The sequence below is a fragment of the Xiphophorus hellerii genome, chromosome 9 (genome assembly GCF_003331165.1).
Source record: "Xiphophorus hellerii strain 12219 chromosome 9, Xiphophorus_hellerii-4.1, whole genome shotgun sequence".
Classification (NCBI taxonomy): Eukaryota; Metazoa; Chordata; class Actinopteri; order Cyprinodontiformes; family Poeciliidae; genus Xiphophorus; species Xiphophorus hellerii.
The window spans coordinates 5,920,141-5,945,042 of record NC_045680.1 but is presented as its reverse complement, the minus strand read 5'-3'; the positions used below and the strand labels follow the sequence as shown (position 1 = coordinate 5,945,042).

Below are 24,902 nucleotides of genomic sequence, written 5' to 3'. Positions count from 1 at the left end.
TCAGCATGATCACACCCAAACCACCAATACTGAAAAACAACCTCCACAGCGATATGAGACAACAATTCACTGAAACTGCACCCAGAGCCACACAGATAACTAGGAAGTTGTTGTGTCCTCGAGTTGCAGAGATACTCAGTTACAATAGGAACAAAACCAAATAAAAGAAGCTTTTTTTCTTTTTTTATCTTTGCTCTGGATAAAAAGCCTTTTTACAACCAGAGGAGTTAATAAACTAAAAGCTTATTGCCTTTAAAGAAGTTATCAAAACCGAAGCCCAAGCGTGGCATTTTAATAAGAACGTTCTGTCCAAGCCTATTCCATCAAATCATCCAAAGATTCAGTTAGTGATTTATTGGTAAAACTGGGAAAGAAAATCACTGTGTCCTCCAACAGCAGCCTACATTTCAACTGAATGTCAAAACAACAGATATGAATCAGCAACTCAGAAACACCTCATTAGACTTAATTAAACGAATCATCTGGCTGCGTAACAAATAGAGTTGACAATAAGCGAATAAACGGGGGAAAAAACTATAATTGTCAGAGGAGTAAACCAGGATTTCCCTCCTATCGTATTCACATCTTAATGGGAAGCGATGACTGACGGCTCGTCAGAAATTAATTGGCCCGGCTGAGACGTCACAGTGAAAAAGCCCGTCGAGCTAATCGGCTCAGACAGGAAGCGTCACGGCGATGTTTGATGAAATGAGCAGATTAAAGCCGGATTAACGCTCTCCTGAGGTGAGAACAGACTACATTCAGGAGTAATCCAGCGGAGGAGCGTCTGCTCTCACCACAAAGTTATACATCATCAAAAAAACTTTATCTAATTACCGTAGATCACATGCTGTGAGAGCGTGGAGATAGGCTGCTAACAAAGGGGAGTTTTAACCCTCCAAAGTTCAGAGCTCAAGAAATAAAAACCTCTTTAGTTCTGGTTGAAGGTTTGCATAAGCTTAGCTTGAATGTCACGTCCATTTTGGGCTTTAAATTACTTATTTGGGGTTTTGACTGGTCATGCAACAAACAGTTTGAGTGAGTTAAGGATTTATTTAGTGCAGAAATTATCTTTAATTTAAAGACAGGGTCGACATGCAGCTGCAAGATGTCAGAAAAACATATAATTAAGATACAATAATGTCGTTGAATGTCTCATTAGTGATATAACCTGCAATAAATTAATAAATAAAAAAAGATTTAACGTTTTCTGCCTTGAGTTCAGAGAAAACATGAATCCTAGATAGTAAATCAGGGGTGTCCAAAGTGTGGCCGGGGGGCCACTTGTGGCTCTTGGATACATTTTTCTGGCCCTGATTGCAGATTAAGAACGATTCAAATTTGACCCTGCAGCAAAGGAAGCTGATTTTTATGTCTTTAGGTGGAGATTTGAAAAGAAAAAACCCCGTATTTTTCTTTTATGAGCCATGGTTTTTATTTGTTTTTATAACTCAGGCCACAAACATGCAGCGACTTTTTACTGAACAGATTTGAGTCGTTAAACTTGGCTAAAGACAGGAAGAATTTTAGAAGAAAGTTCTCATTTTTGTAATAAAACATTTTCTAAACCAAACTGAAAAGTTAGAAACCTTTACACCTTTTTTTTTTTTTTTTTAAATAAATAAACTCTGAAAACATCAGAGTCTAATGCAAACTTTTTTTTTGTTTCATGAATATATTGGACAATTAAATAGCAATTATTATCAATTTACAATACATTTACTTAGCATTTTTAATTGGAGAAAATATGGCCACTGAGTTTGTTTATCTTTGTGATTATTATCCACGGGGCAGAAAGTTTGGACTCAAATGAATCATTTTCATCCTAACAAGTTAAAACAAAAACAAGCTGACGTCGTTTTAGCAGCATTCAAACAACTTAGTGTCTTAAGCAAAAGCAACTCAAAGCCCATAAAATCAGACTTTTTTATGGCGTCCAAATGGCCCAAATACGACGTTTTCACCCCACTAAACATCTGATACTCACCACTTCCATAATGGTAGTAAATCAGATATGCAGCTGATTGTTTTCAAAGTGTCTGGAGTCACAAGTAACCAGAAACAAAAGTGGGAATTACCTTGTTATAATAAATATATTTATTTATCTGAATGAAAACAGTTGCTGCATTTTTACTTTATTAGAGAGAGAAAAGAAATCAAGCAGAAAAAGTCCGGAGAGGAACAGAGCCAAGTCCAGACTTGAACGGACTTGATTTCTGTTTCTTCACGTGATTTCTCACATCTGCGGAAACATAATTTTGATTCACCGACTGCTGCTTTAAGATAAAATGGTAAATGGACTGAACTTATATAGCGCTTTTCCAGTCATTTTGACCACTCAAAGCACTTTACACTAGAGTCACATTCACCCAGTCACACTCACAAACACATTTATACACCGATACGCAGATCGGTAGGCAATTTGGGGTTAAGTGCCTTGCCCAGAGGCACATCGACATGTGGCAGGAGGAAGCTGGAATCGAACCTACAACCTTCCGATCGCAAGACGACCACTCTACCATAGAGCCACAGTCCTCTTTCCTCTTTACCTTCCTTATTGAAGGAAAGAGCAGCTCTTTCCTTCAATTTAACCTCTGAATGTTTGCCTCAGTGAAATCTTTATCGCCGTTCCGCCGAGGTGAGAGGAAGGGGGAGTTTAATAGGTCGATCTGAACTCACACACCTTCTGAAATTACAGCAGATAGCACAAGAGTTGCTAAGGCTATCAGCTACATTAATCTGTCCTGATAAATCGATTGCAGCACAGATCTAAGGAAACCAACATCCTCTTCCTCCAGGTGAGCATACACATCTTTTCTTATTTTTTTACAGATGAAAATTTCTCTCTGATGTGCAGAAAAATATCACAAGCTGGACATGAAAGCTGAGGATCCTACAGAACAAGGAGACTAATGGACTTCCTCTGCACTCATGCGCAGTTTTAAAATATAACTATCTCCACTAAGAAAAGAAAATACAATCAATATGACAGCATGAATTGCAACTTTCAGCAGTCATTGCAACTTTTCTGCAAATCTGACCTTAACATTTTCTGTATTTCCTTCTTTTCTGACCAATCACTGCATTTTGACCAATAAACTTCTAATTCGACTTCCTGTTTCACGACGTCTGCTGACAGCCGAACCTGAAAGATGAAATGTTTGACGCTAAATGGTAAAATTTGCCTTTTTATTTTTATTTTTCCACGAAACATAGTTGAGATGTTCAGTAGGATTTGCTTATTATGTGTAAATAATTAATGTTATGTTGAATGCACTCTAAACATTTTCCAGGACTTGATTTTATTTGTATTAAGGGCATTATTTCAAAAAGGTACTTTTGTTTTTATTTTTTTTAACTTTTATATCACAAGGAAAATTCCATTAAAATGAAAAATTCCTGGAAGAACTTGAAAATGTTATTGGAACTTTAAATATTAAATATGTTAAAAGGTTATGTGTAACTTTTTTGTAAGGTCATGATATGGCAAAAATTCAGATTAAAAAATTAGCAAATTTGATTGGAAAGTTGCTGCAAAATCAGTAAATTTAGTCTGCAACAATCACAACATTTACGTTTTTTAATTAAGTGAAATTATTTCAAGTAAATCAAATTTAAATTTACAAACAACACTAATCCATAATTAACTCTGTTCTGCCTTCTAAGTGAATATTTTGCATTTCATTTCTCTATCATAACAATAAGAACGTTTTTAATGTATGAATGTAGAAACACTGACATCTGGTTTTAAGTCACGCTCTGATGTGGGATGAAATATTTATCAGTTTGTAACTTTTTGGTTTTATGTTTGTCTTGATATTTAGTTAATATTATCCGAATTAGATTGAAACTTTTTGTAATTGGTATAAAAAAACCAAAATCAACAGGAAATGTTCATTTCCCCACACGGTTTTGACGCTGAAATTAAAGTCACATGAAACAGTTTACAGTCCAGATCAAATTTATTATCATTAATCTCCTTGCTGTAGAGTAAAACTATGGATTATTCTGTGATTTTGGGATGTAATATTAAGCTAACGCAGTTGAAACAGTAGGAAGAAGCAACAACTGATAAAAAAAGATAAAATATGAGCTAAAAACTGCATGACAAGATGAAAAATTTAACTTTAGTTCACTTTACAGCCTGATAAAGTCGCCACTGAACGGGATTTTCATGGGAACGATCTAATTCTGTAGCAAATTGTCAGGAATTCACCTCTCAGCAGTTTTCAGCTTGAATAGACATTTATTATTTTATATTCTGATCCTTGAATGTGTCATAGTTCAGCAGTAATTTACACAACAAAACAACTTTTATGCAGAAACTTTAACTCCCTAAAACAGACTGAAAGTTATCTGTCTGTGATATCAAACTCATCAGATACAGGAGGAAACATTTTCCACAGATTTTCCATCTGCTCCTTATTGCTTAGTAAAAAAAAACTAAAAATGTTTCTCTTTATTTCAGAAAACTCACCAAGAGAAAAGCTGCAGCCGGAGAGGCAACAATTGCTACTTAGACATGGAGAAACTGCAACCATGAGAAAAATGCAACTAAAAATTATCCAGCTGTAATTTATCATGTAGGCAAAATGGGATTTCTTTAAATCTGCGGGGATTAAATTAAAGACCGCTATGGTTTAAATTTAGGACCTACTTCAATAAAAATAATTTGTTACCAGCTAATGATTTTTTCAACCTAAATTGGTATTTTTATGCTCTGGAATATGACTCCATCACACCAAAGACACCTTAATTCAGCTCTTCTTTTGTCTGACTATGAGGTAATACATGCACGTTATTTAAATATTTAGGAAAATAATTTATTCTAGGTTATTTTGGTAGGTCTTTAGGATTTCATTGTGAGTTCTTCAGAAGTAAAACAAACACACAGCAGTCACCAAGTTCACACCTTTGAGGGAAAACATTGTGCCTCTTTTCAGCAAAGGGGTTGCTGAAGTTTTTCTAACACATATTTAGTTTATATAGATATAGAGTTATATTTACTGGCACAAAGGTGAGCCGCTCTCAGAACAAGTCCAAATGTTTCCAGGCCCTGGAGAAAAACCCTAAAGAGCACCAACCTCTGGCTGGGGATCCACTTCACAGAGAATCCTACACATCATGTAAAGAAACTTTTAGATTGTTTTTTATTCACTATTCAATAATTACTGCATTCATTTTGCATAAATACTGGATCATGCTGTCAGATGTTTAGACAGCCATGAGTTCTGTGGCGGATAATTTTACAATTAGATAATATATTATGACTTTATTACCACATAGTAACATTTTTCATCACAGTCCCCTCTTTTGATCATAAGACAATATCAAATATTTTATTTTAATCACATCAAATTTTATTGTATTCCAACAATTATATGGATTTTTTTCCATTTCTTGCTTGCTACGCTAGCTTAAGGAGCGAAGCAACTTGATAAATTTGACTGGGAGCCAATCGGAAATTGAGGATCAGAAATAATATTTAAATCAATTATTTTCACATATCTCATAACAAATAACAAAAAATTTCAATTAACAAATTTATGGGATAAAAAATTTTTTTTTCTTCATCTTTCCTCCAACTTTATGAGCACTGCTCTAGAAAACTAACGCTAATGAAGCCAATGCTAATGAAGCTAATGAATGCGCTAACTTGAATGCAGTTGGGTGTGGCTTAATTAAAGCTTGATTTAGAAGTGAAACGGGAAAAGTTTTCTAAAGCAGCAGCTACATACAGCCCAAGAAATGTTTTATTTTTAGAGTCTGGAATGTTTTACAAGTTTTTTCCAAACTCAGGCAGAATTATTTTAATTAATTTGTATTAATAAGCACACCGACCTTAACTTGCAAACAAAGCAACAATAATACACGCAGGATTTGAGAAGTACTTCTTATTCACTATTTAGTTTTATCATGATACACACACACACACACACCTTCATCCCTTCCTCCAATCAGTGAGAAAGCTGCTCTCTCCTGTCTGGCCATGCCGTCAAACACAATCAGCGACTCATTGAGAAAATGTACGTCAAACTGCCAGTAATGAGGCCTTAAGGCTTTGTGAGCTCGTAAAGAGCGTGGAGGCGGAGGGAGATTTTAAAGTGAGAGCCATAAATTGCACCGATTATACCTTGAAACTGAAGTTCACACTTGAAATGGCCAAAGAGGACTGAGAGCTTGAGAAAGACGGGAGAAGGTGCGATTCTGCATGCTGTGCAGAGGCGCACAAATGATTTAAGCTGCAGATCTGTGAGCACACTGTGAATATAAGTAGACAGTTTTAATAAGAACATTTCTAAAGAAAGCAGAAGGTGCATGAAAAAGGTTTGGATTTTAGGAGAGAAGTTTCCAGTTTTTAGATCCAGATGATTCAGTTTGGTGAATCAGTTCTTTTACTGCTCTGAATGTGTTCAGCCTTTTGTTAACAATTAATCGATTCCTAAATCAGTTAACGATTATTTTAATAATCGAATAATCACAATGAATCTGATTAATTGTTTCCGCCCTCCATAAATCTCAATAGTTTGTGGTTTCAAAGTGTCATAATGTGGGGAAGTTAAGACAGTATTGTTCCTCAAATGGCGAGAGGCTGCTGGAAGTCAATCGTTAATTATTTAACGATTATAAAGGAAAACCAACATGTTTCAACTCATGAATCACAAACACAGACCTCGCTTTCTGCATCTTTCAGAGAGAGAAAAAAACTAAATTCTGTCCAAACACATTCAGCTGGGCATCATTTTCCACCATCTGCACGTTCAGAGAAGCGACTGAGTGTGGTCGCTGTTCTTTTAAGCAGTTCCGCTTTTGCTCGTCAGACGCCACTTCTCCTTTAAGGGTCCACTTCCTCCGACCTCTCAGGCTGCAACCCCGGGTCCACTTATTGGCTCCGTTGGGCAACACAACACGCCCTGCTTTCAGCGGCGGATTAAAATAGCACAGCGAGGGAAAACGCCAGCTCACGCTGCTGCTCAGCAGGTCATCGCGTTGGCAGCACAGACCAGAACCCGACACGAGCCATGTCTGATATTCTCTAACTATGTCAGGAATGCTTTGAAGGATTGAACTAAAAGTGGAGAAATCCTGAAAATGTGAGCTCTGCTTGCAGGAGTCTGACTGATAACTAGCTGCTGTTGTGGATTGTGAAGGTGACACAAAGATGAAGCACTTATTGCGTAAAAGGTCAGAGAGGGAGAGCTGATCTGCACATTGTTCTGGGGCTTTATGGTGAGAAAAGGAAGAGAAATCACAAGAAAAGCCAAAGTCTGGCACCCTCTCCACATAAATCAGCAAGTCTCCTAAGCAGCAATTACAAAAGCTCCCACATACAGAGCAGCTGCTTCAGTTAAAACCGCTCACTTAGTTAAAATACGTAATAAAACTTCAGCTTGATTCAGAGATATATGAGAGTTCCTGCTGCAACGCTGCTGCTTCTAAAACCAAACTAATAAAATGGAAAGGAGGATATTAGTTCTGTTTGCTCCTTTACTTTCAGTTTCAGTACAAAACATTTTCCATGTTGGGTTTTATTATCTTTATGCTGAGGTGCACTGTTAGACCTTTTATTGTAATTTTACAGTAACTTACTGGCAACACTGTTGCCAGCAAGTTACTGTATTTACCATTCTACAGTACCCTTACTGGCAACAGTGTTGCCAGTAAGTTACTGTAATTACCATTCTACAGTACTCTTACTGGCAACAGTGTTGCCAGTAAGTTACTGTAATTACCATTCTACAGTACTCTTACTGGCAACACTGTTGCCAGTAAGGCAACAGTACCCTTACTGGCAACACTGTTGCCAGTAAGGGTACTGTAGAATGGTAATTACAGTAACTTACTGGCAACAGTGTTGCCAGTAAGTTACTGTAATTACCATTCTACAGTACCTTTACTGTTATGATATTTCACAGTTAATTTTTACTGTGAGTGTGCTTTACAGTTATAACTGCATTACTGTAAATGTAGTTTCTAGTATAATACAGTAATTGTATTTTATAGTAAAGCTGGTCTACTGTAAACTTGTTTCACAACATAATGTCAGAGTTTTACTGCAAATTAAAGTTTACATTTCTTTAAGATAAGAATATTTTACCATAAACCGAAAAATTTCATAAAAGAAATTTTAGTCCAAGTACTGTGAATAACAGGTATTTATTTTCAGCAGATTTGTAGAAATAAAATCCATTTACATATTCGCAATGTCATAAAAAACAATGTCACAATACAATATAATGTGCTGTAAAACAACAAAACCATAGAACACATTTCCTACATCAGAAGAACTTTTATTCCATTCGTCAAACAAAAGCAGCTTCTTGTGGAAGCTGAACTGTAAAGAATAAGACAGACAATGTGGGAGGTCATGAGATGGTCAGGAAGTTATCTACATTTTCAAATCGACAGGAAGTTGACAAATTAAGCTGACTTGACAATGTTCACATGCATAAAATCTTTGTCATAAAGCAGCATTTAAGTTGATAATTTGTTTTAAAGAAAAAATCAATTGGACTGAAGTGATAATAGAAGCTGCATAAAGAATGAGCAGGACTGGCTTCACTTCAGGTTTTTGGATTGTTTATGGCAAAAGCAGTCAGTCAGTCAGTCTTCAGTAATTCAAAAGATTTTAGTCATTTTGTTGGTGCTGACGGATTACTGCAAAGGTGTGCCTAATAAACTGAAAACTGCATAGTATAAAAATACACCACACTTAAACGACTACACACTTATACATTTCTGTGATTTATTAAGAGATGCAGCGACATCCACTTTTTACCACGGACACAGAAAAGATGCAGGCTACTCTAAAGGGCTATTGTGTAGGAATCACATGCCATTTATAAATAATCATTAAAATCATATTATAAAGGCTAAAGTAAAGTCAGAGCATGCAAGATAGGAGGAAAAGACAACAAAATAATAAACATTTACATTTGGTAAAATACTTACCTAGTTGGAAGTCCTCCATTCAAATTCAGCAAGTTGTTGGAAGAAGGTGGTGATCTGGGAGTTGACACTGACTACTTTCCTCTTGACAAGACTTCCCGTCTTGCGGCTTGTACCGACTTTGGCTGTGCATTTGGTACCAACATCTGGATTGATCCTCACAAAGAATCTTTTAACAGAAATAAAATATATTAATAGTACTTTTTTAATGAAGACGTACAATACAGCAATCAGCTATGGTTCTTCATCATCAGTCAAACTGTCATTAAATTTAATTAATAAATGGCTTGGTGTAGAGTACTTACCGTTGTATCATCTCCAGCGTGGTGGATGCTGACTCCTGATACTCCAGATTGAAGACATAATATGACCCAAAAAAGACAGCAAGGACGCTGGCAAAGTCATGTAGTTGCTCAGGCTGGAAAAATACCTTCTCCTCCATACTGACCATCCACCGGGTTGCAGACATCAAGCTATTTCCTAAAATAGACAAACCCTTGTCAGGCTAACGCTAGTGAGTAAAAGTACAGACTACCATAACAATTACATACATTGCTACGAAAAAAGTATAGTGATAGAAAATATTCCTCTTACCAAGCATGATTACCCTTGGTGTAGTGGGTAAGGTCATTTCCATTTCAACAGACATCTTGGTGGAAGATACCTTTAAAACATAAAAGGAAAACTCTCTTAAATATGAATTACTGGTAGTAATTTATATTTAAAGGGCCAGTTCACCCAGATTACAACAGGTTTTTGAGAACCTCATCCCGGAGACTAGACTAGATTTTACTCCTACATCCTGCTACCACTCTGAAACAGCGGATGTGAATGACAGTTTGTGGGGCTAAATGCATTTTTTAAAGCATTACATTCCACAAGTGTTCAGTCTGACTTCTGCAATGGCGGTGACTCCTGTGCATGTGGGACCTGAATGCAGAAAATGTTCTGAAGGAAGCAGGACATTGCTCTATTCCACATGCAAACCGATAATTAGCTGTGTGTTGATGTTTCTTCACATGACTACAAAATTCTGTAAATTCTGAAGTACAAATGCTGCAGAATTTACACCTGTACATAGTTGCACCTGTTAGTACTGACTTAACTTTAAATTTGCAGGAGCATGGTTTAAACATGTGAACAGTCCTTAGGTGTAACCAGGGTTGGAAATTAACTTTTTTGTCCACCTGCCACTGTGGCTGAACCAACTCAAAAAATAACAGAAACTACTTTAATGTTTTTCACCTTTGTCCTCATTTACAGACTCTTATACACTATGTTGGAGATGTAATGGTACTTTAGCAGGCTAACCAGCTGTAGCAAGCTCAAAGTTATAGATTAGGTTAGCTGCTCCTCTACATTTCCAGACTATTTTGTGGCTTCAAATATGTTTGAAGAGCTGTCTTTTTACCTGTTGTCTTGTCTTTTGAAGAGATGAAGCTATGTTAGCAGTCAGCAGGACAGAACTGCACAGCCACTTGGAGGGAAAAAGCTTAGGAGTTTAAAAAAAAGGTCATCTGAAGAAAAGGAAAAAAAAGAACAAAGTTAGAAATTCATCCTTGCTGACCTACATAGCTAATCTGCACTTTTAACATTTGCAAGATCATGGTTTAAACAAATGAACAGTCATTAGATGTAAAAAAAAAAGAAAAAAGAGAAGGGGGGGGGATCAATTATCAGTTAAGGTTATATTGTTCGACAAAGGATGTAGCAACAATGCTAACAGACACTCAGCACTGAGCTAATCTCAACCCAAAGCCGCCCGAGGAAGATTAAGCGGTAAAAGTCAAGCTAAAACCTTCAACGGTAAAATTAGCACCTTAGCTAATGTTAATTCCGAACCAGCTCAAAAAATAACACCATCATATTTTCCTTTCTTTCACCTCATTTACAGACACATAACTTATAAGGTTGCAATATACCAGTTATATAAAACACCAGAGTTAGTAACGTAAAGGTAACGTTATGTTACCAGGCTAACCAGCACAAACCAGCTATAAGTTAACGTGCTATAAGTTACGTTAACTCCATCTAAAATGTACATTTCCAGACTAGGTTTTGGCTTCAATCAGTTTTCTAAGAAGTGGTTTTTTACCTGTCTTGAAGAGCTGAAGCAGTGTGAGCCCACAGCACGGAGACAGAGCTGCACTTGCACTTGGAGAGAAAAAGCTTCGGAGTTTAAAACAAACGTCATCAGAAAACAGTTGGAAGCGAAGCCACGCTTGATGACGTAGCTAGATAAACTGCATATTAATGTTAGCTAGGATGTGAAAAAAACAAAAGTACATGCTCTCTTTCTGCCTTAAAAATATGTTAACCACTAAAGGAGTAAAAATACAGAAACAGGGAACCACGATGAAGCAGCTATGATGACCGTTGGAAATCAAATATAATTCTTACTGTATATTATAAGTACAGTACCACTACTGTAATGTGTAAACAGTAAATTACTGCAAATTCAAAACATACAGTAAGTTACTGTAATACTATGTACTATACCCATAATGCAATGCAAATTACAGTAACTACTTGTAAAGATGTCTTATGGTAGTTTTACTGGGCATTTTGTGGTATTTAACTGTAGAAAATACAGCAAAGGATAACAGTGTGAGAAGAGCACCCAAAACCTGTAAAAATATGTTTTTATTCTTACTCCAGTAAGGTTGCTCAAATACTAATTATCAATCATTTAATATTTAAAAATTACATCACCAGACAGACCAAAACATTAATTTAAGTGGAAGCTTTGGTATTTTAAGGACCAAAACAACAATAATTCATATAAGTAACAAAACATAACAAAACCAGGCAGAATTTTTTTTTCCAAATCAATTTCTTTCAATATAAAACTTATGAAACTTGAACAAAAACTGCAGGTGTGTGTCTGTTTTTGGTGAATTTTTGGTTAAAACATGTTTACATTCAGTAGGAAGAGAATCCAGAAACTTTACTCAAGTAAGAGTAGCAAAACTTCATAGTAAAATTACTTAAGTAAAAAAGTATAGCATAGTAAAAATACTCATAAAAGTGCCTTTTTAAAAAATAAATTATTCAAGTAAATGTCATTGAGTAAATGTAATTAGTTACTATCCTGCTCTGTCTGTCTGGTCCAGAAAACATTTAGCAACATGAAGTTGAAGCTGAATTTCAGCTTGTTAATGTAGGGAAGGACTTTTTCTCACATTTCTTAGGCATCTTGGCCAATTTAATTCAGCTCTGTCCAAATCTAAACTGGATTTTTCTACAACATATGAAGATTCTGTGAAGCAGCTGCTAATGTGTGATTAAAAACTCAAAGTATTAACCAGACTCATTTCCAAACTGAACCAAGAGCCATTCTCTTTCTACACCATTCCACTCGATTTTCATCTACCTTCAGGGCTCCATCTGGGATTTCTCCCATTGAACTCAATTTGATGTTGATGGAAGTGACAATAAACCTGTAGTTTTAAAATCAGTAACCAACACAAAGCAGAATAACCAGGGTTATAACAGTTTTAGGGCCATTTATAATTTAGAATCAAAATAAAAGAAAAATAGACTTGTACTGTGTTGGCAAAAACAAACATTTTCTTTCAGGCACTAGATAGTCAACATAAATAATTTTGTTTTAGGTGTTAAGATGCAGTTAGTCAGCGTGGGCGCTGTTCACTGCCTCGTTACTGTAATATCTCATCCAGACATAGATCCGTATCTTAACAGTGTTCAAAAACAAAAACTCTGCAACTCACCCCGAGAAACTTTCCACCGGTATCTTCAGGCTTTTTTTTTAGTGACCCGGTCTTATCCATTAAACCTGGGAGTAGTGATGGACTCTGACCTGAACCTCCAGAGCCACATAAAGACAGTTACAAAGTCGGCCTTCTATCACCTGAAGAACATTTCCAGGATTAAAGGACTAATATCTCAGCCAGATCTAGAGAAAGTCATCCATGCGTTCATCTTCAGTCGTATTGATTATTGCAACAGCGTCTTCACAGGTCTGTCCAACAAATCAATCAAACAGCTGCAGCTGATCCAGAATGCTGCTGCTCGCGTTCTCACTAAAACCAGGAAGATAGAGCACATAACACCAGTTTTAAAGTCCCTACACTGGCTCCCTGTAGCTCATAGAATAGACTTTAAAATACTGTTGTTAGTTTACAAATCACTGAACGGCTTAGCACCACAATACATTAAAGACCTGCTGTTGTTGTATCAACCTTCCAGACCTCTCAGGTCTTCCGGTTCTGGTCTGCTCTGCATCCCCAGAACCAGAACCAAATGAGGAGAAGCAGCTTTCAGCATCTATGCACCACAAATTTGGAACAAACTTCCAGAAAACTGTAAAACAGCTGAAACACTGACTTCTTTTAAATCTAGACTAAAAACCCACCTGTTTAGGATTGTATTTGAAATGTAATCAATTACAAATTTATTGATGGAACCTGACTTAATGTCGTGTTTTGATTGTTGATTCTATGTTGCATTGTGTTTCTGTGTTTGTTATGATGTAAAGCACTTTGAAATGCCTTGCTGCTGAAATGTACTATACAAATAAAATTTGATTGATTGATTGATTGATTGATTGATTGATTGATTGATTGATTGATTGATTGATTGATTGATTGATTGATTGATTGATTAAGCCACTATTATTTTTAAACACGACCCTTTAGCAAGCTAACTGTAGCGTTGTACTTTGAGCTAACGGAAGGGCAAATAAACGGTTGTCTACATGCAGTACCCCGAGGACCACCAGGGGGAGCCCGCGGACCACCAGGGGTTGAGAAAGACAGACAGAGGGAAAAAAGATCACTTGGGCAGCTGACGTCATCATGAACTAAGGTCTTTCAGATCTGAATCTCCCACATTTAGGTCAACTTCACAATACGACCACCAGACCTAAAGAATCTCCACAATACAGCCTCCATCACGCTCTGCCATGTGAGTGTAATTCTGTCTAATGCAGCATCTTCACTCACTGCTCCGCCTGCCAGATGCTAACACAGAAATTTGGAACATTATGGCTCCACTTGTTCTGCAAACTGTTTGCCCTCTGGTGCCTCTTCTACCATCACCTTTAAACCTGAATCATTCACCTTTTGCTTTCTGGCCTTGTTGGTGCTACAACTTGTTTTGTCAGTGAGTGTAAATTTACACCCCAAAAACAAATCTTACAAAGTACTTTTGGTACAGTTTCTTGTGCAAATATTATAGAGGTGAAATAAGATAAAACTAAATTTAAATAAAGTTTTTAGTAAGATAAATCAGCTTGGTTTAAGTCAATAATTCTTGAATATAGATAAATGAAAGGCTGACTTTTTTCATTTTAAACTGGAAAAATATTTTGTTTTAAGTGAAAAAATATGCCAGTGGAACTAATACTTGGTTATTGTTGTCTCATTTCAACCGTAATACATTTGAAATGTAAATTAGACAAAAATAATTGATAAAATTGTGTGTTTTTTGCAGTGCATGTGACAATTTTGTCATGTTACACTGCAAAAACCCAAAATCTTACCAAGTATTTCAGTCTAGTTTATAGGACAAATATTGTAGTAGACTTGAAATAAGACAAAACTAACTGACAGGTAACTTTTCTGCTTGCTTTAAGTAATAAATTCCTTAATATTGTTTTTTAAAACGTACTAGTTCAACTGCCGGATTATTTATCTTGTAGCATTTTTTCCATGTTATGATTGAAATAATCTGCCTGAGGAACCTGAACTTTTTCATCAATATTAAGGAATTATTTATTTAAAATAAGTTCCTAATTCTTGCTGAAAAGCTACTTGTAAGACAGTTTTTTCTTATTTAAAGTGTAAAAGTTATTCGTACACTTTAAAAAGTTTTTTTTTCATTAAGTTTTGATGTTGTTGAAATAGCTTGTGTGGTGCGGTATTTTGTTGTGTCTTTTTGTAATGTTTGTAAGACGTAGATTCAAATTTTGTGTTCAATTTAAATTTGTTTGTGTTTTAAGGAAAACCATTAGATCTTTTTTGTAATATTTAAAAAATATTTTTATTGCCCCAGGAAGAATCGTCTCTACAAAGGTAGATACTAATGGGTATCTTTAAATACACAAATAAACAAAATAAATAAATATTCTCACAAAAAACTAGACCAAAAATAGTTGGTAAAGTTTTGTGTTTTTGCATTGTAAGCTGCAATATTGTGATACATTCTTTAGCCATGTCTCTAAAAAACTCAAAAGTAAAATCATATCTAAACTTTCTTGTTTTTTGTTTGTAACTTGAAAATACAAAAAATTTATATCAGTTGCCGTCAGTCGGCATAAACAGCTACTTTTTGCTTGGATTAGCACATATAATTTGGTTCGCTGCACATTCAAACAGCACTACATATTCATTAATCAGCTGTAGTTATTGTAAACATGGAGGTTTGACATGCAAAGCGAGTCTGATGAGCTGTTTACAGAAACCAGCGGCGGATCCGCTGACAGGAGGTCGAAACACGATAAAAGGGACATCAGGCGACGACAGCAGGAGTTGCACTGACAACATCTGCACAACACGACAAGCACGAAGCGTCTGCAGTTTCCACAGACACTCAGGGAAGGATTAACATCACAGCAATGGAATGATGGAGGATTCGCTTCATCAATGTTTCATAAAGCAGGGATGGGCGATTTATTCCCAATATGGCAATACCTAATGTTAAACTTTTGAGTTTCAAGCCAAACAATTTCAAACTCAAAAGGTTTTCATTTTTGGCATTTTGTGGTATTGTTGACATCTCCAATGATAGTTCCCTAAACTATGACACAAATCCATCTTTCTTTCACACTAATAATGCTAAATTTATGATCACACACTAATAAATTATGCATGAACAACTTGGTTCTCGTAAACAGTTTTAGGGAGGGATTTGAAGCATTGTTTTTAGACGTTTTGGTCATCGCCCATCCCTGACATGCAGAACCACGACACAGACACGGCGGCGGGTTTCTACCTCTCACGGTGTCGCGGGTACATTTTACAGCTCTCAGATACCTCCGCTGTAGACCAACCAGAAGAAAGAAAGTCCAAACTGTTAGGCGAACTGGAGCGTCAAATAAAGCAACACAGTCATTAATGGTTTTCTGCTGTTGATTCTCGGTTTCGGTTCCTAACTTTTCCACTGAGAGAAGTTTCACGTTTGAAGTGGCATTAACAGGATTTAGGTCAGATGTGCTTAGGAAGAAAAAAAAAACTTTTAAGAATACAGTTATAGCTTTGCTTTGATGTCTTTCAGAAGATCAAAATGTGCATAAATACCAGAGAAAAGCTCAGACAAGAAGAATTAAAGCTCCTCTTTAAAACCGAACTGCTCAGACATTATTTCCACTAAATATCCGATTGTGGAAGTCGTTCGCAGAGATTTGCAGCTTTGGGTTTTGAAAATGTGAAAATGTATTACAAGTGGAATTAAGGTACACCAATTTGACTTTAAAATAATAATAATATGAGTTTATCGCATAGTTTTAGCCAAGTTAAACATGATATCGTTTAAACTGACCCACCAGGACCAGGTGACTCATCTGGATAAAAGTGTGCAGAGTTAAACCGAGTGAAAGCAAACCGAGGTCATCAGATATGATGCTTAACACCAGCAAATGACTTACTTTCCTTGAATCCTCTGAGACGATAGAGACCATAGCAGCTATCCTAAATAAAAAAGTTATTTCCTATTCATCATCTGTATTTTAAAATGCCTGATTTCTGACTAAGACTTGTTTTTTTGAGACGTGTAGCATACTGACAGCGTCACAGGCTCCTGTGAATCTCCTGAGAGCCATCATGTAGTTTTTAGTGCAGCACAGAGGAAAACTCTGACTCTGCTGAAAACGTTTTCAAATGTACAGATGAAGGCACCATTTTACATGTAATATTTGGAAGCAGAAAGATTGTATTTATGCATCATGTTCTGTATTTTCCTGCTTGACGTTCGTCCACAGATGCATCAGATCTACTCACTCTACTGTACAGCGAAGGGCAGACAAGTCCAGTCCTGTAGAGCTAAAGTCCTGCAATGTTTAGATAGCTCTGGCGCTAATTGTGCTAACCTCACTAATCTTGCTAATCGCTAAAATGCTCACGACAACGTTTTAGTCTGTTTGTTTGATCAATTAAGTGGAAGCCTGTTTAACTGCAGAGCTGTGTAAAGTCAACTAATCCTCTGGTTGTAATATGAACATTTACTGATTTAAAAATCCAGCATTTAACTATGATTCACAGATTTATTAAGTCGGATGTCTCTACTACTTGTTTGAAACTATCTTATAGAAAGAAAAATTGGTATTTTGTGAAATATTTCACCCTGGAAGAAAAGAAAAAAGGTTAATGAACTTTAACCTGTCCTGCTAAGCAGTAAAGGAAATGTGCTGGTAGGTCTGTCTTAATAAGCAATTAATGGCATGATAAATTAAGATAATGATTAATATTTTTCTACTTTTTAATGCCTCAAATTTGCATTGTTAGCCACTATCAATATATTACATTTAAATGGTCTCAAAGCAACAATAATATTGTTTATTGTGATAATATTTGGGACAATTTATCATCCAGTAAGATTTAATATTGTGACAGGCCTAAGTGTTGGTTGGATTTTATTCTTATGGGTGGTTCGCTACAAAAACCTGGAATATTTTCAGAGATGCAACTTTGGGATTATTGTTATGGTAAAAATCTGAACAATGTTTCATCTAGAGTCATTTGTGTATGTAAAAATTAGAACAAGCAAAATTTGGGATTAGCATCTTAGAGCTACGACCGCAACAAATCTTTAGTCATTGTTATTTACATTTTAATTTATTCTACAAATATTTTTACTAATCCAAAAGGGAAATCAGAAAAAGTCACAATTTTCTGATAATGTGCAAAAAAATAAAAAATGTCAATACAACCTAAAAAACTCCTTATCTGTGCAGGTAACTGAGTCCCATCCTGGAGACCCAAAGGGGGGATTTATGTGAGTTTTAGCTGCAGGCTAGTATATGAAATATTTACGGCTCTAACTCAGACGCAGCGTCAAATGGACAGAGCGAAGCGTCACCCGGAGATTCCCAAAGCAAAACCCAGCCGGGATCCTCTGCACAGAAATCGGATGGGAAATGATCCAGAGGCTCCCGGTGTGTCTGTGGAGCTGAGTAATTTATTCTGAAGGTGTTTAACTGGCCTCTAGGATCAACATCCCAGGTAGAGCTGAAGAAGCTGCAGAGTGATCGCAAAGGCAGTAAATTAATTATACTGTCAATTTGACCTTTTTGCGGTCACAACTGTCGTTAAGGTTTAAACGGAGACGTGAGGAAAGTAGGTCAGACTCTGCGTGAAGGATCCCCCTCTCTGGGATGTCTTTTATGGTTTAAACAAAGAAAAAAAGCCCAGCGTCTCATACAGACTGATTAGAATGACTTCAATGCTGCAGTTAAACCCGATCAACTATGATAATTCCCTCAGAAAAATAAACAAAGTTCACTTTCAAACATTTAGCATTTTCTGGAGGGATCTGAAAGGATCTTATCAGATCACTAACTCACCCCATGCTCCGATGATCTGGATGCTGATTTTTTTAGGAGTTGTTCCTGTCAGAAGTCCGCCTGGCCCAGTTCCTCCTCTCTCCAAAAGGCTGACTTTCTTCCTGAAATCCTTTCCTCACGTTACATTTCTCAAGAGTAAAAACACAAGTCACTTCCGACTCCGGATCCCCCGGTTTCCCTCCCAACCACACTTCTCTCCTCTCAAGTCAGGCGTGTTTCTCCAGCCCGCCCGCCTGCCTGCCGTCCTTTGTCCGCGGTTTTCCACGGCCGGTAGCGGCGTGGATCCGTCGTGCCCGTGCGTAATTACGCACAGTGAACGTTTGGCTCAGCCGTGCGGGCGGAACAGACGGAGGAATGTCGATGAAAGTCGGGCAGCCGACAGCTTCTAGCTCCGACCTCCTCCACAACTTGAGTGCCCTGCTCTCCCCTCCCGCTTCCGAGCGCGATCACACTGGGATCCCATTCAGCAACCTCAGAGGGGCCGCGGGGCCTCCACAGCGCCACCTGGCGGACACAACGCGAAGAGACGCTCCTAGCCTAGAAAACGTCAGTCTGAAATCAGCAGTTTGTTGGCAACTAGTTACATTTACTTAGTTACAACTACTAGAGTAGCGTTTGGGGGGAAAAACGTAGTTTTATGAGTATTTTTATTACACTGTACTTTTTACTTTAACTTGAGTAAAATTTCTGTATTCTCTATTCCTGGACTGTAAAACATTTGAGCCACATTTAGTTGTATCCACTGTCTTCTACGCTTTAAGTCAAATAAATGTAGCCAGTTTTAGATTTTGAACCTAAATGGGTGAGTTTGTGAAAATAAACTTAGCAGTAAGTTGTTTTAACTTTTTATTCATTCTGCCAAACCTCCAAAAGTTGAATAAACCAGAGTTTTTAGGTTGGCACTTAAAAAATCTGAAAGAAGAAAAAGACAGGAGTGGGAACTATTTCCCAGAATGCTTAGCGGCTTGTTTTTGTATCCTGAGATGGATGTGCGTTACATTGATCTGACTCTTGTGTTTTAAGATAAATGTTTATTTTTATGTCCCGTTCACACTAAATGTTTCTGAGCTGAATTCATTGTGATGTTTAATAAAATTTATTAGAAGATCAGAAATTTTGTTCATGCAGTTTGAAATTCTTCTAAAGAAAAATAATTAGTTATTTTAACTTGATATTGTGAGTAGAAATAATAGAGAATGTGGCTCTTTAACTCGGTGAGGGCAGTTTTTTTTTTTCTTCCATATTGTGAAATTATTATTTGGTTTAAATTGCAGCATTAAGTTAAAACTCACAATTCAATTTAATGAACTTTAAAAACAATGTTTAGAGAACTTGTGTCTTATTAAATAAACTTCATGAAGTTTTATTGCTGAGTTAAAACCAAAACAATTTTCTTGTTGACTTAAGTTGCATTTTCAAGGCAGCAGGTGGATTTTCATGTTCAAGTTAAACCACCTTCAGATGTTTTACTGTCTGAATGAAAAACAAAACAACATTTTAATCAAAAATACCTGACACACATACCTGCAGTTTTTGTTAAAATTTCATACGTTTTTTATTTAAAGACACTAATCCAGAAACATTTTCTTGTGTGTTATCCCAATGTGTTGAATCTTCTCTTCTGTTTCCAAGCATATACATGGAAAGTTGAGTGGAAGAAACTAAATTTTGGGATAACCGAAAGGAATTTTGACTCAATAGCCTGTCTTTTCAGATAAAAGTACATTTTGTATTCCAGTTAGAAATCGAGGTCACAGAACCCGGGCCGCTTGAGGTCCGGTTTGAGCTTTCAGTGATGATTTACGGAGCCATTCGCTGGAGCCGGTCAGCAGAGATGTCCACCGGTGAAACTTTACAGCGCTTCATCCCGCCGCTGAAAGGTTTTATGGAGACGCGGATTTCATTTTCCAGCAGGACCTGCTTGGCACCACATGGTCGGCGGGCACCAGTACCTGCCTCGGTTACCATGGTAACGCATGATGCAAACCGCCCGGATCGAAACCTCAGAGAGGAGCGATGGAGCTTTACCAGACCAGAGTGGTTCAAAGTGTGGTCCGGGGGCCATTTGTGGCCCTTGAAATGATTTTGTTTGGCCCAGACCTTAAGTCAGGAATGGTAAAAAAAATAAAATAAAATAAATAATAATAATAAAAGGCCAACAAAATAGAAAACGGCTGATGACTCCAAAAATTTGGAAATTAACAATTTTTCTTTTAACAAATTGAAGGCCTTTAAATGTTTTGTATCTTTATTGGAATACAGATTTCATTAAAAATAATTTATTGTTGAGCAGGTAAAGCTACAAAAAAAGAAAAAAATCAAACATTTTTATTTCAGTAAAATAAAGACACATATTAATTAATTTGTGGCCATCCAGTATTTTAAATTAGTCACTTTTGGACCCTAATTGATGAAGCAATTTATGCAAAAGGCGCCCCAACCAAGTATTGAGTCCATATACCATAAAGTGGAGATACTTTATGGTATATATATTATTTATATATATATACACTGATATTTCTGTGCAGAAAATCCTTTTTTATTGGTTTCATGTAATCTTCTAATTTTCAGACAAACCAAATTTCATCTTTTCCTTCATTGTAAACTATAATTATAAAAAACAGAAATTAATGTTTTAAACTATTTGATGTGTAGTAATTGAAACATTCAACAGTATTTTGAGTTTTTGAGATGCAGCTATATTTTATATTCTTCAGTTATTACAGCTAAAAACCAGCAATCAGCCCTGAAACCTGTGAGTAGTGATGGACTCTGATCTGAACCTTCAGAGTCACATAAAGACAGTTACAAAGTCGGCCTTCTATCACCTGTAGAACATTTCCAGGACTAAAGTCTCAGCAGGATCCAGAGAAACTCATCCATGTGTTTATCTTTAGTCGCATTTATTACTGCAACAGCGTCTTCACAGGTCTGAATAAAAATAATCAAACAGCTGCAGGCGATCCAGAATGCTGCTGCAGGTGTTCTGACTAAAACCAAGAAGATAGAGCACATGACACCAGTTCTACAGTCCCTACACTCTGGAGCTCAGAGACTTTAAAATACTGTTGTTAGTTTATAAATCACTGAACGGCTTAGCAACACAATACATTAAAGACCTGCTGTTGTATCAACCTTCCAGACCTCTCAGGTCTTCTGGTTCTGGTTCTGCTCTGCATCCCCAGAACCAGAACCAAATGAGGAGAAGCAGCATTCAGCTTCTATGCACCACAAATCTGGAACAAACTTCCAGAAAACTGCAAAACAGCCGAAACACTGAGTTCCTTTAAATCTAGACTAAAAACTCAGCTGTTTAGAGCAGCTTCTGAAACCTAATCAATGAAACATTAATCAATAATCTGATGTGAAACGATGACAAAATATAATGCTGCAATTGTTGACTGTGTTCTATTAATTTGTACTTTTGTGTTTATGATGTAAAGCAGTATGAAACAATTCACATCACTAATATCTCTCAATACATTCAAATATGAATCTGTCTAAAATTATTCCTTAGTTGTTAGAGATGATTTTTCATGCATTAGCTCAGAAGCTCAACCCTGATTTAAAATATGTGCAGTAAGTTTTGGAGGCTCAGATGTGGAGGAGGAGCGCGGTAATCGTGCTGCTCGGTGGCCCATTTCAGCGGCTCAGCTGACTGCTCCTCTGGGCTGCAGGGAGGCAACGTGGGCCACATCACGTCTCTGCCTCACAGAACAAGAAACCACTGAGGCTGCTGGTTTGCAGAACCGACTCTTCTTCGTTGGTTTTGGGCAGTTTGCAGCACAGCTGGACGCTCTGGGAAAGACGGCACTGAATGTCCAGGCGTCTGCCTCCAGCACAGAGGAAATAATCAGCTGCAGGGGACGGAGTGTGCAGACCGTCTCTGCAGGGATCTTCATCCCTCTTCAGTCAAACAGCGATGAGTCACAAGTTTCCATCCATGGAAACAAAAATGTGCTCAGAGAAATGTTTCGCTTTTAAAACGTTTAACGAGATAAGACTGTTCTTTCTGGTGGTCTGCAGAATTTAGCAGAGAAAATCTTTACTCTGTTTCTGCTGTTTGATGGAGTAGTTTATCCTCAGTTAGGGAAATGGACCGGAACCAGATGGAGATCAGCTGTTTGAACAACACCTGGAGAATATTCTGCTTCTTCACCTCTAAAATCTCCAGGGTCGCTGTTTGCAGAGTGTTTTGAATTGTTATCCGTCTGCTTGGTGAAATCAAGTTTATTTGTATATCACTTAAAAAACATTATATTCACAAATTAACAAGTAAAAAACATTTCATTTTCTGAAATGCCATCATAAAAATAATCAATACATAGCAAATATTGATCTATTTTGCAATCAAAAGTGATTCTAACCAGCTGGGTTTTTAGTCGAGATTTAAAGGAACTCAGTGTTTCGGCTGTTTTACAGTTTTCTGGAAGTTTGTTCCAGATTTGTGGTACATAGAAGCTGAATGCTGCTTCTCCACATTTGGTTCTGGGGATGTAGAACCAGAGCCAGAAGACCTGAGAGGTCATTCCTCTTTAAGTCCAGAGGGAATGACCTCAGTTTTGTTTCTGTTCAGGAGAAAGTTGTGGCAGATCCAGAAGCCTCTGTTCAGTTCTTGGATGTGTTCAGAGTCACCCGGTGAAGTCGTAAAGCAGAGCTGCGTGTCGTAGTTGGGTGGTGAAGTTCGGTCCAGTCAGGGATGAATCGAAGCAGGCCGGATATCTTTGTGCTCGTCAGCATTCCTCCAGCTGCTCCTGCCACATGTGGGACCCAAAACATCTGGAATGCATGTGTGCTCTCAGATGACGCTCTCCATGCATGCATGGACTGAGAGTCTCATTTTGTTTTATTTCCCCATCAGAGACCGTTTCCAACCTTTCCAGTTGTTTACCCTCCCAGGTTTTGTGAGTCACTGATGCTTTTCACCTTGTGCTGCTCATTCTGGATGAAAATCCCTCATTATGTCTGGAGTCGGTAATGACAGGCTCATCTATCAGAGAGAGTTTTTCTCTTGCCTGCATGTCCTGAAGCGCTTTTTTATTTGAACATGACAGAAATCCTGTGATCATCACTGTTTTCTGAATGTCCTCCCTTTTTAATCTTGTCGATATTGTTGTTGCTTTTTTTCTCTCTGAGTAAAAAACAAAAATGATTTGTCCACTTCTGCGTTTACAGTTGATTGATTTATTTTGTTGTTGCAACTGTAAGGACAGCTTTCAGCTCACCAAAACAACTTCATGTGCAAATGCTGACCTTTCAGCAGCCTGAACATGTCTCTGAAATATATTCTGTCAAATTTTAAATTACATTTGAGTCCCTGGATAAAAAAGGCCTGTGCATGTTCTCATCAGACACGGCTAAAAATAAAAAAGAAGCATGAATTAAATGTTGCTTTCAAACATTTAACTGAAATACAACTTCGAAAAAGCAGAACAATAAAATTTGATTTAGAAGGTTTTTTTTTTTAATAATAAATCATATTATTTTTGTTGTTTCTAGTACAACTTGAAAACTTGAGATCAGTTTGTAAATCTTCATTAAATCAGGACTGAAAATATTAACTCATACTGCAGCTTACAAACAAAAATATCTTATAAAGTACCGTAGTATATTAAGGCCTTTGTGTAAAGAAAAAAAAAGGAAATCTGAAAAAAAATTAAATTTTTTTTGGATTAATTTCAGAAATTCTTTGAGAAAAAACAATAAAATTTCTGAGCTTCGAAAGTCAAAAATATGAGAGAAAAGACTTTGAACATTTTAGATTAATCTCAGAAATTTTTAAGAAAGAAACTTGAAAATTTCCAAATGTCAAATTTGGAATTTGTAAATAAAAAAAAAAGGTGAAAAATATTCAACTTTTGAAACTCAAAAAATTTCCAGGTTTCAGTGATTAATCTCAAATTTTTGTAAAGTTTTTTTTTCTAGCAAATTTTCAACTTTTCAAACTGAGACGTTTCCACTCTTTTTTTCAGAAAATGTCAGTTTATTTCCAGCATTTTTTCTACTTTTGAAGATCAGAAATTTCCGAGTTTTCTTTTTTAGAAACTTTTGAGTTATGGTGGAAATTTACTCGTCCTTTTTTTTATGTCTCCAACGGCCCAAACAACCCATTAAACTTTAGATATTTATTTACGAATTTCAAAAATTGACATTTCTCAATTTGGATGTAAAGCCAAAATCTTACAGTTCCACATTTATTGCATTTCTTTAACTTTTTCCTTCTGTTTTGCTTTTGTACGAGTGTTAAAATTCGCCTTAAAATGATTCTTACAGTGTATTCCCTGTTATCACACCATTTTGCTTGTTCACAGATCATCTTGCAGGGTGAATTCCTTCATCCTTTACTCTCGAAAATAAAACATGAAGTGATGTAAACCTTCTGTGAAGCAGACTCAGCCTAAGATTTTGTTGAAAAATCCTGCAGGTCTTTTCC

At 36.7% G+C, this 24,902-nt stretch overlaps 1 protein-coding gene across 3 annotated transcripts in view; it reads right to left on the bottom strand.

Annotated features, from left to right (window-relative positions):
* The window catches only part of LOC116726161 (homer protein homolog 3), a 58,444-nt gene extending 39,471 nt beyond the window's left edge, over positions 1-18,973 (bottom strand). Inside the window, exons 1-2 of one of the 3 annotated variants that reach the window (XM_032572740.1) lie at positions 18,470-18,973; positions 15,904-15,949 (exon numbers count right to left, since the gene is read on the bottom strand). In XM_032572740.1, the coding sequence (XP_032428631.1) occupies positions 15,904-15,926 (23 nt within the window). In that variant the 5' untranslated portion in view covers positions 15,927-15,949; positions 18,470-18,973. The remainder of the gene's footprint in view (positions 1-15,903; positions 15,950-18,469) is intronic. The other 2 variants (XM_032572739.1, XM_032572741.1) reach the window with 2 other exon arrangements.
* Positions 18,974-24,902: the final 5,929 nt, after the last annotated feature.